Here is a 24148-nt window from a genome sequence, read left to right on the forward strand (position 1 = left end):
CCAAATTCGACCCGGCAAAGCCGATTTAAGCGCTAATCCACTTGTCAGGGGTGGAGTAAGGAAATCGATTTTAAGAGCCCTTTAAGTCAAAATAAAGGGCTTCATTGTGTGGATGGGTGCTGGTTTACATCAATTTAACGCTGCTAAATTCGACCTAAAGTCCTAGTGTAGACCAGGGCTAAAATAGAGCTCTTCTCCCTCCACCCCTCTAAATGGTGGCCAAAAGAACAGGTAAACAGAACTGTGATGCTCCCAATTTCTGAGGAGGAAAGCACAGATCATGTGACCTATGTGCATCCTCTAGTGGCTGACAACAGAATGGCTAAAAAGAAAAACAGTGTAATGAGAAGGCTGTTCCAATCATCAGATCTATTAGCACAGAGTGAGTCTCTTTAAAAAAAATTAAGTGTAAAATATAATAAGAACAAAACCACTCAAACCAGAAGCCTACATGTGAAGAGTCTGGCATTGTACAGTAAGACGGGAGTCATTCTGTTTACATTTGAAAGCACAGGAAATCAGAGATTATCTCAAATTGTGAGGAGCGTTACATTAGTAATTTTAACTACTGCTAAATTATCCCAAACTTTTTTAAAAACTAGAACGTTCCTTACAAACTCTAATGACCATTGCTTTGAAAAGGGGGAGTGTAGCGAGGCAGTGTGGCTCCCCGCCGCCCCGGAGAGGGTCGAGCCCTTCCAGACACCAGAGTGGGCGGAGCTAAGGAGCTCTGAGCCCGCCCCTCAGAGGGACAGGCGGGCGACCCGGAAGTAGAAAGGTGCAACCGGGAAGTATAAAGTTGGGCCCTCAGAGCTCACTAGAGGACCAGCTGCCAGGGAGGCTAGACGCAGGCAGTCTAGTCTGCAATTGGGAAAACTCCACGGCCCCAGGTCCATGCCAAGACAGCTAGGCTAGGCTATCCAGGGGAGTTACCAGACTTGCCGCTTGTCCACTGCCCCGAGGAACCCATGGTGCTGCACCCCCTTGGAGAACACCGCCGTGATCCAGGTATCAGAAAGAAGGGGAGTTAGGAAGTAGCCCAGGGACAGCCGACCTTAGTCTGGCTGTAACTCTGCCAGAACCCATGTCAATGCGTTGCGGTCAGGATCCCCACTGACCCAGCAGCGGGTACTGAATTCTGCACCCTCTTCACTGTCTAGATGGATTTATGGTGGAGCCCAATGTAGAGCACACTGCAGTAACCTAATCTCAGAGACAAAAAGGTATGTGTAAGGGGATATAATTTTTTTTTTTCCTGCCTGGCTAGTGTTGGCTGAGGGGGGAAGAGTTCTAAATATTGTGTGTTAGACTCCACCAGTCTTATGCACAGTGGATGATAGGTCCATCAGTAGCCATTAGCCATGATGGTCAGGAACACATCCCTATGCTCTGGGCGTCCCAAATCCTCTGTTTGCCAGCTGGAATGGGATGACAGGGGATGGATCACTTGATGATTGCCCTGTTCTAGTCATTTTCTCAGAAGCATCTGGCATCTGCCACTACTGGAAGACAGGATACTGGGGTTAGATTGACCACTGGTCCCACCCAGTATGACCATTCTTATGTGTAGCACCTTATTCAACGCATAGTTCTATTGAGGCTACTATGGAGTAAATGTGGCAGACTCTGGCCCTGTGATTTTTAAGTGCTGTCTGTGGGCTTGTCTAGATGGGGAGTTTGTGCTTGGCAAGCTGGGGGTAAATCTACAGCACCCTACTGTGTGGTGCACTACCTGGCCACGTGGACCCTGCTACTGTGCACTACGCATGGTAGCAGTACCACATAGCCAGTGGGCCACATGCTAGTGCACCTTAGATTTCCACCCCAGCTTGCAGTGGGATAATTCTGTCCAAACAAGGCCAGTATATTCATGTACCTGCTCATTTTTCCTAAATAAATAAGGCATTTGAATGAGTCAACTTTCATGTTAGTTTTCATGAAAAATAAGTTAACGGTTGACAGATGGAATAGTATTGTGTAGGGAGGAATAAGTTTTACAGCGCTGAAGTTTAAAACAGGTTATTAACCTACGCTTAAAATGTTTTATTAAACTTCTTTTCTCCCAACACCATTCCACCTTTAAGAATCTTTGTGAAACCATAAAATGAACAATATTTATACCATCATAATTACATCTCTTGTCATTTTCCATTTGATTTTGAAGAGACAACTGTTTTCTGACAGAGTATGGTAACTGCATTTTTGGCATCTCAGCTGGCATTCCCTCATTCATGCTGAAAGGTCCAGCATTGCAGCTCCCCTCCTTCTATGTCCATTAATGCTGCTTGGAATGCCAAAGGTCACAGTATAAGACAGTAGAGGGAAATGGTCCTTTTCCCGACCGGCTGAGCATGTTACCTTCAGGACAGAATGCTTTCTTCTGGGTCAGGACTGGCCAGGACTCAGTGCATGGCGGTGAGACAAGGCCATACTGCTCATAACACACTAACACAGTTGCTTGAGCCCAAACACCCCTTCCACCAACACTCAAATCTCTCTATGCTGCAATAGAACACCTGTGAATGGCCCTTGTCAGCGGGGCCCCAGAGCCCAGGCTCCAGCCTGAATCTATATGGCTATACTGCAACTTTATAGCCCCACAGCCGGACCCCAAGTCAGCTGACACAGGCTAGCTGTGGGTATTTTATTGCAGTGCAGACATACCCTCAGACTTGCGCTCAGATCCAGGGTCCTAGAACCCTTTGGTGGGTGGAGGGTTCAAGCTTGAGTGAAGCCGGGACCCAGGTTTCAAGCCCTATTGCTTTGCAGTATAGATGTAGCCCTCACCCATGACTCAGGTCCTGGGAGTCTGCCAAAAGTATCACACAATCCCATGGGCCAACTTCCTTTGTCGTCTCCATCCCGAGAATTGCCAATTGACTCCAGGAAAACAGAAGCAAGCCCCTTGTTGTAGTGTAGCACTCAGCCAGTCGGAGTTTAACCCTGCCATTGTTTTCTGACCACAGAGCTGCAAACACATCTTCAGAGAAGCTTCTGTGTTTGTAATGAAGACTGACCAGAAGAAGCCCTTTGCAAAGGTCACTGCTTCATGGCTGTTTTGCTGGCCTTGCACTAGAGAGTCACCAAAATGCAACTGGAGCACAGCCAGATTTTGGTGAATCTCTGGTGTGAGGCCAGCAAAATACTGGATTTTACTAAGAGTACTAGGAATGACCATGCACACCAGCAAATAGCAAAGAAGCTGGCAGTGTTGGAAATTTATCAGATGGGTGACCAGTGCAGGGAGTAGATTAAGTGGCTCAAGACAGAATACTGAAAAAGCAGCGGCCAGAATGGCACATCAGGCAACTCACCGATATCATGTGTGTTTTAGGAAGAGTTTGACCAGCAGCTGGGTACTGTGCCGAGCATGGAGCCAATGGAGGTGCATGAGGCCCTGGTCAGCCAGGCTGGCAACCTGCCGGCCCCGGAATCCAGCATGGGGACTGATGGGAACCAGCAGCAGGTGCCAAGTGAGGCCAGAAAAGTAACTGTTGCTGAAATTGCCCAAATGAGACTTTGCTGCGGGAGCAGCAGCACATCCCGGGGCCTAAGCTCTTCTGGGGAGCTTTCTGATGCCCTCCTACTTCCCCCCCCAGCAAGGAACATCCCATTGCAGAAAACAGACAGAAAAGGGACAAAAGCTGGTCTGGGGCCTGCTATGTTTCTGGCTCCAAATGTATGTTTGTTAATATAGGAATGGAAGGGATTTCTATTCTACACACTAGTGCAGTGGCTATCAGAAGTCCCAGCTAGCAGCTAGTGGTAGATTGTATCAGGGGTGCTGGAACAATTTCTATAGTGGGTGTGCTGATGAGGGAAACCATGTATCTGGTGTTTGTTATGACTACTTCAAGACAGGGAGTGCAGCAGCACCACTGAAGTGTATGACCGATTAGCTAATGACAGATTGTATGCCAGTGCCCTGGCATCGTCTGTCCGTCCCCTCCCCCCCAGCATAGAGTTCAAAATGGTGACCAGAAAATGCAAACGGTAAAAATGCCTTGAAAGTGAATTTTTACTGGAAAGCTGCAGATTTTTGGCTAGGGCATTCCTATTTCTTAATAATAATTTTACATTGCCATGCCTGTAAACATGCTGCTCTGTAACCATTCAATGGAGTAAAAAACTGCCTGGAAACAGTGAACTGGGGGTGGGGAGAAGGGAGGTGGAAATGTATTCTATTTACAAATCTAGTCCCATAGGTGCCAACTCCATGGGTGCTTCAGGGCTAGAGAACCCAGAGGAAAAAAATTAGTGGGTGCTTATCACCCACCAGCAACCAGCTCTCCCCTCCCGCCCAGCACCTCCTGCCTCCCAGCAGCCCCACCCATCAACTCCTCCCCCTGTGCCTCCTGCCCACCATGATCAGCTGTTCTGCAGCATGCAGGAGGTGCTGGGAGGGGGAGGAGCGTGGACGGGGGAGCTGGCAGAACGAAGTGGGAAGAGGTGGGGTGGGGTCTTGGGAGAAGGGGTGGGGACAGGGTCTGGGGCAGAGTGGGAGCAAGAAGAGGCAAGACAGGGGTGGGGGCTTGGGGGAAGGGGGTAGATGGGAGGGAGCATGGCCTGGAGCAGAGCACGAGGTTGAGCACTCCCAAGGCCAGAGGAAGCCAGCGCCTGTGTTTTAGTATATTTCAGTTAAAGGTGGTCCATCAAGTCCTACAAGAGGGGTTTGAAATGTTGTCCACAAATGTGCCTGGCGGGGGCAGAAGAGGATGGCTGTGGCGTTCTGTGTGTTTGTATGCATCCATAACAGGCTAAGCCACGTGGAAGATCATGCAGCATCCTGTTGATTCCTCCATGAATTCTGACCCAACCCCAGGTGCTGCTAGCTGCAAACTTTTCCTGTATCTAGAACTCCAGATAGGCAGTTGTGTTTCTGTGGAAGATATATTTTCCAGGGCCATCTCAGTAGCTAAGCAGCCCACTCCATTCATAGATGTGCTGTTCAGTCACTATACATTTGAATTCTCCAGTTGCATACAGTGCTGGTTTCTCACAGGCAGCTTGGAATAACATCTCCCTTTGCAAATTGGGCACAAGAACTGATGTCCTCCAAAATGTGGGAAGCCTGAAATGATAGAAAAATCTTTTGTAGCATGGCCATTCATGGCATCCCCCAACGTAAGCTGTTCTGCAATTTTTTTTTTTTTAAAAGCAGCTTTGATTTTTTTTTTTAAACTCACCATTGTCTCTGAACGTCTTTTGCTGCTATTAACCTGGCTGTATCCAGGGAGCTTCTGTGCTTGCAAGCATCCCTCTCACGTGTAATGAAATTCAGTTTTGAAAAGTAACATTTTACATCTTTGAAATTCCACAATTCCTGCACAGAGCTCTTTGAAACAATAACCATCTTGTCCTATTCCAGCCCCTGGACCTCTATTGGCTGCAGTACCTCCACAGTTTGACCCTGGCTTCTGCTGCAGTGTGGGTGATGTACCTTCACGGACTGTTCAAGAAGCATTTCTGTGATGAACTTATGGTTGAAGTTTTGGACAGGCCCACCGGCTGTGGGCAGTCTAGTACCCAAAGACGGAAGGACTTATGGCTAGAGGAAAGGCTCAGGCTTGCTACACAGCTTGGGGATAGGGTTTCAGCACAGAAGCACTTGCTTAGCAGTTCCTGGAACAGAGATGATGATGATTCTCAAAAAGAAAAGGAGTACTTGCATCCGATGAAGTGAGCTGTAGCTCAAGAAAGCTTATGCTCAAATAAATTGGTTAGTCTCTAAGGTGCCACAAGTACTCCTTTTCTTTTTGCGAATATAGACTAACACGGCTGCTACTCTGAAACCTGATGATAGCTCTGTCATCCTCCCTTAGCCAAGCAGAACTGTTCAAGTGGCTATTATCACTAATGACTCCTGCTGTACCTACACCACAGTCTGAATCCCCTCCCTGGGATCTTGTGATGCAGTCCAGAAACAACTTGGACAACTCCATAGCTGGGTGTGCATGTCATCAAGCCCTCTGAGCAGCCGGGCAGGGCAGCTGTGTCCTGTGTAGTTCTCCATAGTGACCCCTTCCCTTATAGATACCTCCACCCTTACTGCCCTGATGCCAAGAATGCAGCCAACATGTGAAGAAGGGGAAAGAGAACAGGTGGCTAGTGGACATGAAGCAGTATGGAGTTTCTCTTTTACATGCACTTGTTCAGGCACTTTTTATTTTTAAAAGGTTGTGGTGTTAATGCTATTTTGGTGTAGTAATGGCAGCTGACCTGCATGGCAGTCGGTCAATGGTGAACTTTTCACACTGCACTGTGGATGCCAGAGCCCTGAATTCAAGTCCAGCGTAGAAAATTCTTAATCTAGGATTTATCCATGTAGATATTCAGCCCTGAGTTCTCTAATCCTGGGTCTACTGACTTGAGTCCTACTAACACTGGGCTTACATTGCAACAGAAACATACCTTTTTTTCCCCTATACAAGGCCTGAAGTATGGGTAAATGATGCTGGGGAAATAAGGGGGCACTTTGTTTCCCCACTCCTCTATGTGGACACAAAGTAGCTCACAATTGTGCTAAAAGTTACGTTACTGAAAAATAAGAATTTTTGTTGAAAGTATTTTCCATTATTCCCTCAATTCTAATCTGTTTTACAGAAATTAAGGCATTTAATTTGACTTCAAGCTGCTCCTATATTAACAGTTTTGTATCCATGGGATACAGAAACTAAATTTTGACCTTTACATTTATATACACTATACCTGTCATTCAACATTAGTGCAGCTTTTTTAGATACAATACCGTTATTTGTTCAATTTCTTTACTTAGAGTAATTCCCAGGTAGGAAAAGAAGAAAAGATTTTACATAGCAGTAGATACAGCCTCTGGCAAGGGTGAGGGGCTGTGAGACTAACCATATCACTTTTATATTATATATAAATAATATTATATATATACACACACACACACACACACACACTTCTTTGCATGAGTGAGTGATCTGTTAGACTCAGTCCTCAGGATAATGACCACTTCAAACTGAATTATGATGCTTCATTTCTTACTGCAATTCTATATGTCCTAGGCAGTGCAATCATTATGGCCAACCTTTGGAGGGGGAATAGTAGTTTGTATTCAACAGCCTTACTAATTGTCTGAAAATTCTCTTCTGAAATTTTAAACTTTCCTCCATGATTAAAAGACCCAGAACTTCCTTAAGAGTGAAGCACTTTATGGAAGAGGACGCACTGAAAATGGGCAATGAACTTCAGTGATTTCCGAGACCGTGCCTACCACATATCTCCATATAACACATCTACATTTTAGTCTCTGTAACCCATCTTTAGTCTTTCCTCCCTTTGTTGATTACTCCTGGGGGAATTCTGCACCACTGATTCTTTATACACATAGAGCCTACAAAATAAAACTACAACATTTGACATGTGACATTTTATAATGTCCCTTTAAAGATACAATAGGTACAGACCCCTGAGAACTATTTTCTTAGAACATATTCATTAGACTGCCAAAACAGTTTCAACATCAGCAGAAAATTAGACAAAATAAGGACTGAGTTAAATACAGTTGCTAAAGTACATTCATGGTATTATACCTGAAACTGAGTCAGAAGATGTAAATTAGTACAAGTAAACAAAACTGCAAAGTTGTGAAAATACCCCCAACCCCATACAAGTTAAATTGTAAATGAGAGGGTAACAACTTTATTCTGGGAAAAAAAAAAAAAAAAACACAGAATATGTGAGACTATATTTGTTCTTTAAAAACAGTCAGGTAGAGTACCTTCAAATAGATGCTGCCTTACCATGATTATGAATGTGTTTGATGTTTTAAAACATTGCACTTCAGCCCAGAGAGCAGGGTTTGGTTTTTTCAGTAGGCAAGGCAGTGTTTCTATTTATCTACACTAATATTTTAGAGTAGAAATGTTCCTATGTGTAGGAATGTTACAATGAAATGACCTTTGAACAAGGCAGTTGTTTCAAATTTCCACACTCTATACCATCTGTCCTACTTGTAAACGGAGTGCTTTTAATGGAAGTTCCTGTATATAGTTTGGGTTTTTTTTTTAAATAAAGGACAAAGGCTTGCAGACTGTTCCATATGGTCTTCTAATGTAAGTACATAATGCTACACAATGTGCTTTCTGAAAGTCTACTGCCACATCTTCACCATAATAGGATTTGGTAAATAGCCTATGCAACTTGCCTATACAAAAAGTAAAGGCAGCAGTACAGACAGTAGAGCAAGAGTTTGTGGTTAAGATTCTTCCCCCCCCCCCAAAAAAAACAAAACAAAACAAAACAAAACAAAAACATTTCACAGCAATTCAACCCCTTTAGGCAACTGTACCACATTACTAGAGCAAGACCCCTGTGGTACCAATCATCTATTGCATACCTTAAATATGTGCACTCTAAGAAATTGTTTACACTACTTTTTACCTCATCAACAGATTAGCCATTACAAACATTAATTGCCAATCTGGATACTTCCCAAATACCTATTTCAGGCTACAAACATTTGCCCTTTAGCACCCAGATTAGCATTTATGAACGTATTTACCTTGAGTTAACTGGAGATCAAAACCTTGAGTGTAGGGTTAGTCTCCACCAGGAAAAGAGGGAGGTCCTTACCTGCTGGCCAACATATCGTAAAAGCCTAGGCAGACAAGGCAAATTGTAGTTTTCATCCATGTTAGCAGATCAAAGTAAATCCTAGGCCTAGTCTATGCTGAAAATTTAGGCTGACCTAGCTATATAGCTTAGGGGTGTGAATTCTACATATCTCAGGAGAGTGAATTTAAGTCAACCTAAACCCCAGTGTAGACAGCACTAGGCTAATGGAAAAATTCCACCTCTCTGAAAAGCTTTTACCATATTACCAACCATGAAGAACAAACATTTTTTCCTAGCGAAGACAGGGTCGCAGATTGTAATAGGCTATAGAACTCTGGAGTCTGAGCATTATATTTCCTGATCCACTGAAGTGTACATTACCATAAGGCAATTCAGATTTTATCTAGTTGAACAAAAAGTAGGCAACAGCATACCTCTATTTAGAGGCTCATTGCCAGTGAGCCGGGAAACAGCATACAAATCACAGAAGCCATAAAGAGTTGTCACAGGGATACTGCAGTGGTTACCAGCCTCTAGCATAGCACATCAATTTATAGCAGTTTAGAACAAGTAGTTTAATCCCACATTATAATTCAGCATTTAAAGACCCACAAACTGCTATTATGTTGTTTTAGAGTAAATCAATGTTAGTTTTATTTGCAGCTCTGCTGGGACCTGCTGATCAGTCACAAGTTTCCTCTACAGTCTCAGAGACCCCTCTGGGTGGAAAGTGTTTCCTTTGCAGCCCCCATTCAGTCCCACTGGGTGATTCTCTCCTGCTCAGGGATCACGCTCCAGTTGGGCGAGGGCTCATCTCTGGCCAGCCAGTCAAAGTCATCCACCAAGTTCCAGTTGTTCCTGCCTCTGTCCAGCCCGGAGGACTCGTAGTCGCCCTCGATGCCTGGGTAGCTCCAAGTGTAGGGGGCGAAGCGCACGCCGCTGCAGTCCTCCACCATAGCCCGGCTGGTCACCTGCACGTAGATCCGGGCGTCCCGGGTGCGGTGGGTGCGGAGCTGCTGGCAGGCCAGCGCCAGGAGGCAGTCGCTACACCCGTCCACCAGCACCGAGGTGGAGACGGGCCCACAGAGCACGGTGCAGCCCCGGCAGTCCCGCACCCGGAGCATGTTGGGGTTGCCGCGGAGCAGCACCCGGCAGTCGGTCAGGTCGGCCAGGAGCACATCGCGCTGCAGCAGTTCCGAGGGGCCGAGCTCCAGCGTCTGGGCCTCGGCCCGGCTGAAGCCGCACAGCGGGGGGCCGCTCCCTTCGCCTTCCGCGGGCAGCTGGCCGGCCGGCGGGGCGGACTCCGAGGGCAGCTGGCCGGCCGGGGCGGGCGGCGGGGCGGACTCCGCCTCCTTCCTGCGGGCCCGGAAGGCGAATCGCTTCTTGGGCTGCAGCTGCTGGCGCCTGGCCGCCAAGGCCGCCTGGAGCCGACTCAGCGCCTCCTGCCCCTGCCGCACCTCGTACGGCGCCAGGAAGCGGACACTGTCGGTGAGGAGCTTCTGCAGCCCTTGCAGCCGGGCAGCCGCCTCCTCCAGCGACTCGGTCTGGCCCGCCGCATCCTCCTCCGCCTGGCCCGGGCCGGGCCCCAGCAGCGCCTCGATGGCCGCCCGCTCCCGGGAGAAGGCGGCCGCGAAGAACCCGCTCTGCTCCTCCTGCACCGCCTGGGCCGCCTTCTCCTGCCGCCGCCGCTCCGCTTCCCGCTGCCGCTCCGCTTCCCGCCGCTGCAGCCGCTCCGGCACCGCCGCCACCGCCCGCGGCCCCAGCGGGGCAGCCCCGCCGCCGCCCGGAGCTGCCGGACCCCGCTCTGCCGCCGCTGCCGCCTCCATCTTCTCTCCCGTCCCGCCGCTCCGCCTCTCACTAAGCGGCCTGCTCATTGGCTCCCGGCACCCTGGGCTGGGTCCCCGCCCGCGATTGGCGGCCGGCCTTTCAGGAGGGGGGGATGGGCGGGGCCTCGTGTGTTTTTAAAGGGGCCGGCGCCTCTCTGTGGGACGGGTGAGTCTCCGCATTAGACGTGGCCGCCTGTGGGTTTGTTGTTATTGGGCTTCCGAAATTAGAGCCAGGCCGTAAATAACCCCGCGTGACCCCCTCCCCCGCCTGCCCGCCCGCGCGCGGGGCCGGTCCCCTGCTGAGCCTGGCGGAGGAGGAGGAGGCCGCGCGACCAGTAGCAGCAGGTGCGCGCGCTACCCGCCGGCCGCGCGGCGTGGCCCTGCTCCTCCGCCCAGCAGCCGCCTGCTCGCGGCTGGGCCAGGCGCGGGGGCAGCCTCGGCCGCGCCGGGCTTGGCCCGTCAGGAGAGACCCCCGCGGGGGTGACGGAGCTTCGGCTCCCCCCTCTGACCGGTCCCTTCCCTCAGCTGGGTGCTGCGGTCCCCTAGCCGGGGCCTTCCTGCCTCGCTGCAGCAGCGTCAGCGCCCCCCCGGGCGGGAGGGAATCTGCTGAGAGCAGCCGTAGGGGAGTGGGGCTGGGACGTGTCCCTGGAAAGGCTGGGGCTGCGCGTCAGGCGCGGGCCGGGGTAACCCCACAGTAGGAGCAATAAGGGGCCAGAGCCGAAATAACCCTGATCCCCTCTCCCCTGCCATGCCCCCCTCCCCCGCGGCCTGTTCCCTCTGCAGAGCCTCTTCCGGTCGCCTTGAAGGTGGGCTGCAGGGAGGTTTTCTTCCCGCTCCCTGTTTTCTTCCTTCCGTGACTTCTTGTAAATAATTTGCAGTCTGGGGTGTCGCGACTAGAATGTATTTGACGTTCAAAATAAAGTCTGGCCTAAGCGAGTGATGGCTGCCCGCTGAATTATGTTATTTTTATTGTGAATTTCTGTGTATTGTGAATGTCTTGGCCCAATAGACCTGGGCTTATAAAATAAGGAAGGAACTTATAAAATAAATGGACAGGTATTAAAAGTACTATCAAAATTAAGACAGAGTACACTGGATACATAGGGCTTAAGGAGGCTCCAGTATCAAAGTGGTATAGATAAGACAAACATTTGTAGTACTTCCTGTACTAAATTTCATTTGGTGCAGCTATGTGGTGCTGGCTGATTGCACTGCACATGCTCCTCAGAACTATGATCAGGGATCGAGTGACCTTTTTCAAAAAGTCAAATTTGCAAATAGAGTATTTGGACGCACAAATAAACAGGGATCTAAGTAGCTATTTATACATGCAAATGCTCAGTTTGACTGCACCATTGCAGTTGTGTTTTTCATGATTGTGCATCTGACTTCTTGACTCTCTGTTTTATCCCGAAGGGAAGGGTACAGGTGAAGGGTGTGCATGTGGGTCCTAATGTGTTTAGAGGTAGGAAGCTGTTGCAAAAATATAGAACTACCAAGGATTTCTCTCACTCTGTTATTCTTTTTACTCTGTTTCTTAAATTTATTTTACAGTCAAGGCATATTTTTGAAGTATGTTTGTTGCTGAAGCTAGAGAAATAAAGTAAGCTTGCTGGCTTCACAGTAGAAATATAGTCAGCTGTCGCTGTGAATTGGCAATTCTCAGCAGAACATATATTTTTTGGTTAAACTGATGTTCTGTAACACAAAGGAAGTTTATATAGTATGAGGAAGATTGCTTTATAAAAAAATAAATCTTAACACCTGTTCAGTTCTACCACTTGCCATCTTCCTCCTTGCATGTAGAAAATGCATAAAATATAAACAATTATAAAATCCCCGCCCAACAACCTCAGAAACAATCCATTAAAATGAAAATGTGAAATACTCAGAGAAAGTGGTCTGGGTTTGATATCTTTTATTTGGAAAATAATCTGTTTTTTGTCTGCTATAACAGATTGCCTGTCACAGTTAGGAGTGGGCATTGAATCTGACTGACTTTGCAAGCTATGATATTTTGTTTATTGGAGAGACTGGGTTTGATTTTTGTGTCAAAAGTAAAATTACAGCATTAGCTACTAAGGAGTATCTGGACGGGACCTTGCATGTATTAAAGACAATCCATTTTGGACCCTGAAGGAAGAGGCAGTAAAGAAGGAAGGCAGTGAAATGCCCTTCTTTCTTGTTTTGCAAAAGCTTAAGTTTTGAAGGGTTCTGCATTGCAATGGAGAGGGGGTATTGGTGGAATAACTTTGATGTTATGATTTAAAAATTGAAGGATGAATGTTTGTCTAGTAAGATAAGTACTTCTCAGCAGGTTTGTAAGCATGAGGCGAAAGTAACACAGTAATTGCAGTGGAGTCATATTGCTTTATTGTAATTGATTTCCAGCATACCAGAGGTAATAGTCTATTCAGATGGAATATAGAAGGGTAATGTAGTGTTTAATGCATTCCAGCACTTAGCTATCTCAACGCTGCAAAGTTAATGGGTCCAGAATTCTGCTTGTAAAGGAACATAAGAGTTTTTGAATCTTATAAGAAATATCTCTTAGGCTTTGGAAAAGGAGGGTGCTGAATCATGAAAACTAGAAAGAAATTCTGAAAGCCTCTAATTTTTTTCCTGTTTTGTAGGAATTTTGTCAGTATAAAATATAAGTTACCTGAAATGTATAAACATGTCCTAGAGAGACGCTTATGCCAATTAACAGCAGAAACAAATCCATCCCTGATGTAACTGCTGTGGAGTTATATCAGACATTAATTAGGTGCAATGAGCTTAGTGTAAAAATAAATAAAATTTTCCTTCAAAATTATTATTTTTTCTTGTTTCTGTTATTAAAATAAGAGGTAGATGTATGTTGTCATGTGACAGGCAGAGTTTCCTACCTTATGCTCTCACTGATGTAGGCAACACAAATAATGCAAGTGTACAATGATAAAAGCACTTATCCATGAACACGATAACTTTGACAAAAAACAGTAGTCTCGTACCATTTCTCAGCATCTCAGGAGAGAGCTTTTGAGAGTGCAGTATTGAAGTCTCAAGTTACGAAGACTTCATTACCTTTACAAAATTGTGTACAATCAATTGTTTTGTGCTGGAGGAAATGTCCGAAATAACCAGACACTAAACTACATTTGTCAAAATACATTAAATAAGTACTGCTTGTGATGTAATATAATTTTTTTATTCTTTACTCACAAAACTTGGTAATCTTACCAGGGGAACTTCCTGCAGTTTACTGATGGTACAAAGTAGCAAGAGCCAACTGTATTTGTGAGTATGAGATTCACATAGAGAATGGAATTTTTTTGACACTGTTAAGCTACACAAATGAACTATGGTGTTAAGAGGCTAACCAAAGTAGTTTTGTACCAGTGAGTTACATGGATATCAGAGGGTGACACTGCATACTAGTAATGAAAGATTACAGAGAAAGGAGCAACAAAATACTTTCCTTCAATTTTCTCATCTAGAAGTTACAACTTTCCTTTCCTCATTTAGAATTTCAGATTTCAATAAATAATTATTAGTACAGTATTTTTTGTAGGAGTACCGAGAAAGTCACATGCAGGCCTGGCTGTGACACCTCTATTTAAGGTTGCACGTTTTATTTTAAGCCCCTGCTTTCTGTTTATAACATTACCAAACTTTAACCAGTTGAGCTGAAATTTTCCATGCTTGTTCTTTGCCTCAGACTGAATTTTGGGGGGAATTTCAGCAAAAACAGTGTAGCTATTTCTGAGACCATGGTTAGAGAAAAATAGGTAGTTTTGCCAATCTTATTTTTTTGTAACTGTTTCTTTGAAGAGTTCTAGCGGCTTCATGCTTTTGAGTGGGGAACTTGAAATTTGGCAGGTGGATGGGCCTGTGGTTAGGAAGATGCCTTTTGTTGTCTCTGACAATCCATCCTGGCTTGGTTTAGCTCTAAGCTTCTGAAATTACTGAGCATGTGCAAACAGCAGAGCTTTTTAGATGCTGCTGAAGTCTTTGAACATTCTGTTAACCACAAAGCTGTCAGTGCTTTAGACAGGCGTTCATCTGTACTGAGCATGCACCAGCCCTATGGAGCTCTTAAATGTCACTTGTATTAAACATGCTCCCAAGCCCTGCTTAATCTTTATCACATTGTTACAGATATAGAACATTATCTACATTTGAAATGCTTTATTGATTTGGTTTTTTGATTTATTGATTCATGGCCTCTTGAAGAAAGAACCAGTGGACAGAGGAATACGTTAGAATGTTGATTCCACTAGTACAAAAATATTAAACTATGTCCTTTGTGCACATTAATTTGGATAACCGTTCTAATTAATAGAGGTTACATTTTTTTAGGGAAATATATTCTTAAAAATTAACCTTAAGTTATCAGTGTAACGCTCTTTTTTTTTTTTTTTTTGGTAAGAAAGTCATTATGGGTATGTCTACGCTGCGGCTGGGAATAAGCCTCCCAGCCTGGGGAAGACAGACTTGGGGGCTTGAGCTAGCATGCTAACAATAGCAGTCTGGACATTGAGGCTTGCGCTCTCAAGGCTAGGGGGCTGGGTGGGCTTGAGAGTCTGAACTGCAGCCTGACCAACAAGGTCCACACTGCTTTTTTAGCATACTAGCTCAAGTCCTGCTGGTGTGAGTCTGTCTACCTGGGCTTGGAGGCTCTCTCCGAGCTGCAGCATAGACATACCCTTAAAGGGCCCAATTCTCTTCTCAGTTACACTGGTACAATTACTACTGAAATCAGTGGAAGTTGCAACCCTTTATTTGAGGGGAGAATTAGGTATCTGGGTTCAAGTTCCATGTCAGAAGTTGGTTTCATAATTTGCCACTACTACTGTGCCATATAGTACTGTTCAGGTGAAAGTTAAAGATTGCATTGCACTTTTGTCACTACTTAAAAAGTACAGGGAATAACTCTATAAATCTGTCCAGCAGTATCTGTCTGTCAAATAGGATTGTTTTATCCAAGACCCAAAGCTGCACCACCAAGAAACATGGATAATGTGGCTCTGTGTGGGCATAGGAGTCCTGCATTGTTTTGAGTCTAGGGTTCAGGCTTGACCATGTGTGAATTGCTGATGGCTGCATAACGGATGCTGCATTGGTCTACACAACCGTTGCACTACAAGGGTCTGATTCTCATTTACACTAAGGCCCTTTTACACAGCTCTGGAACTCTGATGGGGCCTTAAAGTGAGCATATGAATTATATTTACACTTACTTTAAGACCTTTTTACACTGCACACTTTACATATTTTAAAAGGGCCTTACTGAAAACGAGAATCAGGCCCCTAGTACCTAACACATTATTGAAAGCACTTTTGGATACTTTGCACGTGAAAAGCTCTGTATAAAATTCTGTTCTATTTTAATGCCGTTTCATATTTTGTTTTGTAAATATAATTTATCAAATCTTTTCAAAAAGCCAAAGTAATCACGATAGAAGCACTTACAAAGACAGTTCCTGCCAGCATATATATAATTAGGATATTGTGTTAACATTTCCATTATTAATTCCTATTTCCAGAATTTTTAAATTCATTATAATTCATTGTGAGCTGAAACTTGGTATAGGTCTCCTCCGGAAGCACTTTTTTTCCTTTATTGGATAGAGACTTCAAACCCTTCTATTGGTCCTGTTGACACCCTGATTTTTCCCACTTTGTTCTCTTCCTTTTGGATATGTATACTTTTGTCTGTGTACTGTACGCTTGAAGGATAGGTCCACCCCCACTGGTTCTTACGACTCAAGTTTCTGTTTCTGTGTCTGCAAGGCCAGACATAGGGTGACCAGACAGCAAATGTGAAAAATCGGGATGGGGGTGTGGAGTAATAGGAGCCTATATAAGAAAAAGACCGCAAAATTGGGACTGTCCCTATAAAATCGGGACATCTGGTCACCCTAGCCAGGCATGTGATTCTTATGTTGTGGCTCTGCAGAGACAACATATTGAAGAGGAATATGCCCTAGCCTTTTCCACATTGCTTTTTGTATTTTCTCCTGCGAAGCCCTGGTGAAGGTGATTAGACATGGCTCCTTTAACGTACGCTACTTTTTCAATCAACTAGAATGTGACACTAGGAGTTGACATAGGATACCTGTTTGGGCTGCTTTTAATGTTTTAGGACTTCTGTTTATATTTCTAATTTAAAATTAAAACTAAATACTGAGGACCAAATTTTTTCCTGATATAAACAGGTGGAATTTAACTGAATTAAATGGAGTTGAATTGAAAATGTTGCAGGTCATTAGTCTGTAATATGGGCAACTCTTTTCTAATATATATTGGAAATTTGAAAAAACCCTAAAATACTGAAATCTGAAAACTGTCTACTGTATATTCCCATTACAATAAGTAGTTCCACTGATTTCAAGTCTGGATCCTGCTGCTTTTTATTCTGATTTTTATTATGCATACGGAACAGGGTGGCTCAGATTCTCCAATGCAACAGTGAAAGCTGTCACAGGTACTGTAGATAAGCCAGAAAAAGCCTAAATTGTTAGATAAAATTAGATGAGTAGTAATGGGTTATGAAGTCTTTCACATGTGGGTCCTTGGTTTAATCTGGCCTCAGTAATGACTGAAAGTAGTTATCAATTTACTATTGGTTTCTGTATGGAATACATGAAATTCAGCCTAATTCCTGGTGGTGAAAACCATCATCACAATATTACCTGGCAACATGATGATATCATTGAAGAAGCCAAGGATTGAATTGGAATTTAGACTGCTCTACGCTTTTAGCCCTAGAAGTGGTTTTTCTTGTCAAGGAACATCAGCAGGGCAGTATGGGAAAGACTGCATTACCACCTCCCAGGCTGCTATGGATAATGATAGACTAGAGATTTAGCATTCTGTGGATTAAGCTTTTAGTGCTTTTTATTTTGCATTTAAATTCAGTTATTTTTTGAAATCAGACTTTAACTGTACCTTTAGTATTATGAAAATTTAACAGTCAAATATGTACCATGGTTGAAACCCTTTATAAAAAAAATAATCTAGTATCTTCCATTTATTATAGAGTTTTAAGTGGCAAACATTATTAAGTCTGAAATTCCACTTTTGTTGTAAACCTGTGTTTCACATGCTCAAATCTCTTTCAAAATGTTTTAGCGGTGAAACTTCATGTTTGCAGGGAGGAAGTTAGCACAGATCTGGGGCTTAGCAAAGGTCTGGAAGACACAAGATGTGCTTCTGTTCCTGGCACTGACTCTCTGTGTGATTAAATTGGTTAAGTCCCAAATTTTTAATTCTCTCTGCTAATTTTGAGTGCCCAGCTTGTGATACCTGGAGACTGATTTTCAGATACTGAGTTCCTGCAATTCCCACTGACTTCAACTGGAGTTGCGAGTGCGCAGCTCCTCTGAAAATTTGGCCTTAGGTGTCTAAAGCTGAGCATCCAGAAATGGAGGCATGCAAAACTAGAGGCAACTTTTGAATGTTTGCCCCTAAACTTCTCTGCTACAGTTTCTCCTTCTGTAAAATAGTTATAGTAGTCATCTGCTTTATAGGTGTATTGTGAAAGTTAGCTAATTGTCTCATTTGTAAAGCACTTCGAGATCCTTGGTTGATAGATTTTATAAGTGCAAAGTAGTCATATATTTGGTCTCAACTAAAGATTGTGTTTTGAATATCTAACCCTTTGTTAAATAATGAAGATATATAAGACAGTGTTAAGGCATTTATTTATAAATAAATAGGACCCAATCTTCCATGCCACTATCTTAAATGCAGGTTCCATATCATTGCATGTGGAACAGATTCCTACTGCAGTATTTTTCAAGTTAGTGCTATCATGAAACAAAGGCTGTCCCATAGCTTCACATCTCCATTTACAGGGATTACACAATGATTCTCTGCTATAAAAGCTGAAAAAGATAACAGTTTGGCTCATGGAGAGCTAGTTATCATACTTGGCTCAAAACAATGGCCCAATCTTGCACATTTTTTTATGAGAATGAAAAAATGAGCAAGAACTGGGCCCGAATAAAGTGTAGGGATCGGGTCAGAAAAGTACAGTTTCTTTCATCTGCCAGTGTTTGTTTAATTATCTAGAGCCCAACGTTGCAACCCTTATTCATGTTGAGTAGTTCTTGAAGTCAATAGGACTTTACATGTGACCAGATGGTTCATGTGCATGTGCACTGGGCCTCAGCCTAAAGGGTTCTGGCTTTTAATGAAAGCCTTAAGATCCATTGAAGACTTCTGAGAATTTGTCGGCCAAATTTCCTGGCACTTCTGGAGCAAGGGCCAGGGTAAACCCTGTCTCCCAGATGGAAGAATTAGAGGGGAAGCTCTCAAGTAAAAAGATGCAGTTTCTATTTTCCTCAGGATTATTCTCACTTAGGAGAGAATAGGGTCCAAAATAATTTAGCAGTGGAAGTATACTACAGCAATTACTACTTTGCATTTATTCAAAAATATAAAAATGACTTAAAGATAGGTAAGTGATATTATTCTCTTTTAACAAATGGTGAAACTGAGGTCAAAGTGATTATGAGCCAAATTTTCCAAAGTGGGCTTTAATTTTGAATGCTTCTATTTCTGGCTGCACAACTTCAGGCACGTTGATCCTGATTTTCAGAAGAGTTGAACACCTAAAACTCCAATTGTGAGCAGCTGGTGCTCAGCACCTCTGAAAAGATACTGTGTTACTAGAGGGAATCATGTAAGTACCTAGATAACTTGGAAATGAGGGCCTAGGTGTTTGCAGTTGAACACCCAAAAATAGAGGCCACTAATAAAAACTTAAGTGATGTACCCACAATCTCTCAATGAAATAATGGGAGAGTCAAAAATGAACACAGGATTTCTTTTGACTCCCATTATCTACTCATGTTGTCTCCCTTTTATTTAATGTCTTTCCTGCTACCATTCTACTCAACAGCAGATGCTCCATCATGTTTCTGCTTTTTTGTTGCAACTCACTGGTGTTTAGCTTCTGAATTACATCTTTAATATTGCCTACTTGAGCTACATCCTGAACGGTGTATGTCAAATGCTGATTGTGCCTTCGCTGTGGTGGGCCCTAAGATGTGGAACTTGTTTCGCCTTGGCCTCTATTCCAATCCGTTACCCTCACAGGTCAATTTTAAATATCTTACATTTTTTTTCCCCCAGTTTCTTTTGTATTACTTTTACATAACCATTGTTGATATCCTTATGTGCTTATATCCTTATGCGTTCCCTATTTTTCCCTATGCAGTCATTGTTTTAAGGAGAATGCTTTTATTCATTCTCTCACTGTAGTTTTATGTGTTTATTTTATTTGCCAATTAAAAGGAGTATTTGTCCCTTACTCTAGGTGTTTTTTGATGATCCTTAAATGTACAATTGCGAAAGAGATTCTTCCAGTAATCAGCCTTCAACCATTAATGGTGATAGTCACAACAACCAACAATAAAACTGCAGCAAAAAACATATTTAATCTATCTGGACAAAGCCTTACTAGTCCTTCGCAGCTAGAGAAAATAACATGACCCTTGCAGTATGCCCTGATCATCAATACATTCTGACTATTTCAGACATTCAGGGGAGGGGAGGGAGTTCCAAAACTGAGGGGACCTCTTGGTTAACACCCTGCCAGCTGCGCACTCTCTCTTACAGTAGTGGGGCTCTAGCTCAGGTGCACCCACTGATACAATTTTGACAGTATAGTACAGGGAGACAGATGGTCTCTCCAGTAAGTAGGGTCTAGGTTAAGTAGGGCTTTCCAGGTTAAAATCAACATTTTAAATTCTACCTCGTATTTAACAAGTAGCCAGTTCAGATCCAGAACCATGAGTATAATATGCTCATGGCAAGGTTTTTAAATTAGCTGCTGAGCCTTGCACCAGCATCAGTCTTTGGATAGATTTAAAATGTAGTCCCATCTAGAGCACATTGGGCAGTCTAATTTGGAGGTGGCAAAGGTGCAGAAGACAACTGCAAGGTCTAAACCTGAGAGAAACCGTTTCAATTTTTTCGCTGCATATAATGGGCAGGGTAGAGAGGGGGAAAATCTGATTTGATTGTAGTTGCTGCCTGATCTTCTGATAGCTTGGAATCTAGCCAGACTTCTAGATTGTGCACCTGTTCCACAAATGATCAACATCAACAATTTGCCTAATTCAGGCAGGCAAAAATTTTCTTTGTCATCTGTTCTGGTTGTTTCCTCAAACAACCAACATCAGTGTAGTCTAAGCAGATAGCTATCATCCACTAAGGTAACTGACTACTCTGGTACTCCTATTCCAAACACCATATCAAGAGTACTGCCCAGCGTATGAGTTGATCCAGCAACCATCTGGCATAGATTCACCATTGTCATGATGGCCATGAACTCCTGAGCTTATTCAGAGAACTTGTCATCCACATGGAGATTGATGTACTGTAATCTCTTACTATCAGCTTTGGTGTCTTTAAACCCACTATGGTGAGCAACCTGAGCAGCTCCTAGAAGGATTCCATTGTGCAGCAGGGTGAGTAACAGACTAACACCAATCTCATTTTAACACTGTTCCAAGACTCTCAGAGAAGCAAGACACAGCACGCTATATATGTGAACAGTTTTGGACTAGATTTCTTGCATTTTTGGTTGGATGTAAACAAAACAATTACACCACTCATGCTGGCACTGAATACTCAGCTGAAGTATTGTCCAAGCAAGTCTTGGCAAACCTGCAAAGTCAGGGGCCTCATCTTTCACTGAATCCTGAATCGTTCTAACTTCATTCAAAGTTGAACCTGTATTAATCGGCAGGACAATAGGACAAGATTATTGTCCATTGACATCCTCTCCTTTCAAGAACAATTTTGATAAAGCCAAAAACGTCGAAGTCAAACATCTCAATAATACGTATTTTCCCCTCTTTGTCTCCCCCTTCCCACTATCACAGGGCTCAAGTTGCCATCCCCCAGGCCTCCAAATCCCAGCCCATAGCAGCATTGCTCCACCTCCTGGGGCAGCCTAAAACAACCACTTAAGAAGGGAACCAGATGTCAGAGCTAGATACCCAAATGCGGAACTCAAACCAAATAGTAGAATACATTTTGATACCGTAATTACCATCCAAACAGTAAAATTGTTCTCATTATCAACAGGCCATTTACCTCTGCCTCCCATCCCCAAGCTGAGTTCACTACCCCAAAAGGGAGAAAACAAAAACAAAATAATTTTTATGTGTGTTGTACCATTTATTTTATTGTGAATTGTTATACATCATTCTGAGTGACTTGGTGGTAGGTATGGGGAGACGCTTCAGAAATAAAACTAGTATTAATTCTGAAAGGACGCAGGGTAGTCTTTGTTTTCCTTGTATTACATGTAATATAATCACCTACTTCTACTTATCAAATGTTAAGCTTAAGCACATTAATGATTATATGTCCATAAGAACTTTTCTATAATCCAAAATGTAGAGGTTTACATTTGCTTTTGAAATATGAGTTAATCATAGTTGTTTCTTTAAAATTACAGCTAATGAACTGATCATTTAAAAGTTTATTTTTTATCTAGTTTTGGATGAAAATTATATGTATATTTGGCTATAATAAAAGGCGAGGCTTTGTATTAAAAAATAAGAAAGGAAAGCAAAAGAAATCACTGTTTAATTGGAGCTTTAGAGCAACAGCTGTAAAACTCGCTTGGTTGTCCTAATTGCCATGAGTAATAGAAAGAGGCTTTGAAAAGTAATCCTTTGTAATGTTTAAGATAATAATTATATTCCAACCAAAGTGCAGTTGTTTTAAAATTAAGTCTGTACTGAACCAGTTAGAGAGCTGGATGTCACAAATAACAAGTGTGGAGAAATATATATCAATGTACACAAAGAAGAGAGCTATCCTCAGGAAGCAGGGACTGAATTTAGAGCTTGAGTCCCCAAGAAAAGACTCCTCAAGGATAATAAACCTCAAGTGCCATATGACTTGAAATGGGTCGTTAAACACGAAGTTTATATACAAATGATGGTGCACAAATACCAGTTTTCTGTTCTCTTCCAAACATGGCCAGACCTCTTTCCAGACCTGGAAAAATATGTTTTCACAAGTAGCGTGTTTGTATTTTCAAGTCCTTGTTCATTAAATGTGACAAAAAAATATTTTTAGTTTTCACTCTTCAGTATACGTTCCCACACAAAAAATGCCACTTAACACTGATTTAAGGTTAGACTGCTTATCTCACCAACAAAAAAACATAAAACATAAGGAAGTATACAATAAGTAATTCAACAAATCTTCTACACTCCACTCATCACATCCTTTTCTCAACCACAGCTGCCTTCCACTACCCACAGATCTGAACCTGAAAAACAAGCCTTAACTTAGCTGAATTTATTGGGTTTGTGTTGCTTTCATAAGTTACAGTCTACATAGTTCTGAACGTGGTTTTGTATTGGTTTGTAACTGTGGCATAGTATCAGATTAACAGGAGTGGCTGTGAGGATTTTAAAAAAACATTTAGGAAGTTTTGTGAATGGATGATGTACGCTGGTAATTGTTTGCAATTAGGCAGTAATTTTTATGTGGCAGTATCAAAGTGGTATATTGGTGTATTATATTTATGGTCAGAGTTCAGGTTGAACATTGGTTGTTCAGGGGGATGAAGGAGACATGGATCACGTGTGCTGGATGGGAAGTACTTAATGAATGGAGTGGAGTTGTGGTATTGAATGAGTTTTTACAGTTTGCATTGGAGGATGATGCAGACTAGCAATCTTAACTCAAAGTTTAAAACTGGAATTTCCCAGTTTTTTAAATGTCAGTACTATGACAGCTATCCATGTGAACAACTATTAGTACTGTACTGATATGCACAATCCTCTGTTTGCCTTCCCACCAGAATCCTCTTATGCCTCTTCATAGCTCAGCTTTCCTTTTGAATCCTGTACAGCTGAAATCTTTTCTTCCATGTCATCCTGTAGAGCTCTTGTTCCCCTCCATGCCTGATTATCTGCATACTCTCACCCCACCAATATCCCTGCTTCTTATCATGGCCCCCTACTTTCCTACTACTTTCAGCTTTTAACTGTTGATCTGTCTGTAAATATAGATGTATTTGTATTTATATATATATATATATATTCATGTTAATATACATTTCATCTAAAGTTGTAGAAGGAGGGAAAGAGGGGATATATGGTGACCAGTTGAGAGACTGGGAAAGCTCATAAAGGAATAGAGCTGTATGGAGTCACGGGAGGAATGTGTACTACCAGTGAGGGGATGGGGGCCACACAATCCCTCCAGGCAGGAGGTCTGAAAGTGGTTTCAAGGAGTAGAGATATGGGGCAGGGGTATGAAGCATACCTTTCAACTGGCTAAGCTCCAAATGTGCAATGCAGTGTGACAAAGACCCAAAATTAAGGACACATGCAGGAAATTTAGGATGCTGTGAAACTAATTCCTTTGAATGTAAATAGATAATTCGGTAATCTCTCTTTCTTGTAATTCTGTTGATTCTAAATAATTTTCAACAATAAAAGTAAAGGGAGATGCCAATTTTGTGTAGACTGTAGGTCACTTTGGCATTAAAATGAGTGACATCAATCAAAATGAGATATTTGAGGGGTAGGGTTATGGGTCATGGGGGGGTGAAGAATAGAGAAATGGGACTTGAGTGCTGGGAGAGACCTGCAGGTGGAAAAGAAGGGGAATGATGTTTCATTGGACTGCAGATTTTCTCCACTCTATTTCTCCCCTTAGCTCGAACTCTTTTTCACCCTCACCTCACCTCTTCCCCTGCCCACCACAGTTCA

The 24148-nt window shown here is 43.2% G+C and overlaps 2 protein-coding genes across 2 annotated transcripts in view; one reads left to right on the forward strand and one right to left on the reverse strand.

The window, feature by feature from the left end:
- Positions 1-7381: 7381 nt before the first annotated feature.
- TBCC (tubulin folding cofactor C) lies at positions 7382-10507 on the reverse strand. Its single transcript, XM_037895807.2, has one exon. It carries the CDS (start codon positions 10455-10457, stop codon positions 9336-9338), a length of 1122 nt encoding a protein of 373 aa, XP_037751735.1. The 5' UTR covers positions 10458-10507; the 3' UTR covers positions 7382-9335.
- A 74-nt stretch (positions 10508-10581) lies between these two features.
- BICRAL (BICRA like chromatin remodeling complex associated protein) overlaps positions 10582-24148 on the forward strand; it is a 79157-nt gene continuing 65590 nt past the window's right edge. The window contains exon 1 of the mRNA XM_043543749.1: positions 10582-10754. The gene's annotated coding sequence lies outside the window, so the exon portion shown is untranslated. The remainder of the gene's footprint in view (positions 10755-24148) is intronic.

This window comes from Chelonia mydas, chromosome 3 (assembly GCF_015237465.2).
Source record: "Chelonia mydas isolate rCheMyd1 chromosome 3, rCheMyd1.pri.v2, whole genome shotgun sequence".
Taxonomy (NCBI): Eukaryota; Metazoa; Chordata; order Testudines; family Cheloniidae; genus Chelonia; species Chelonia mydas.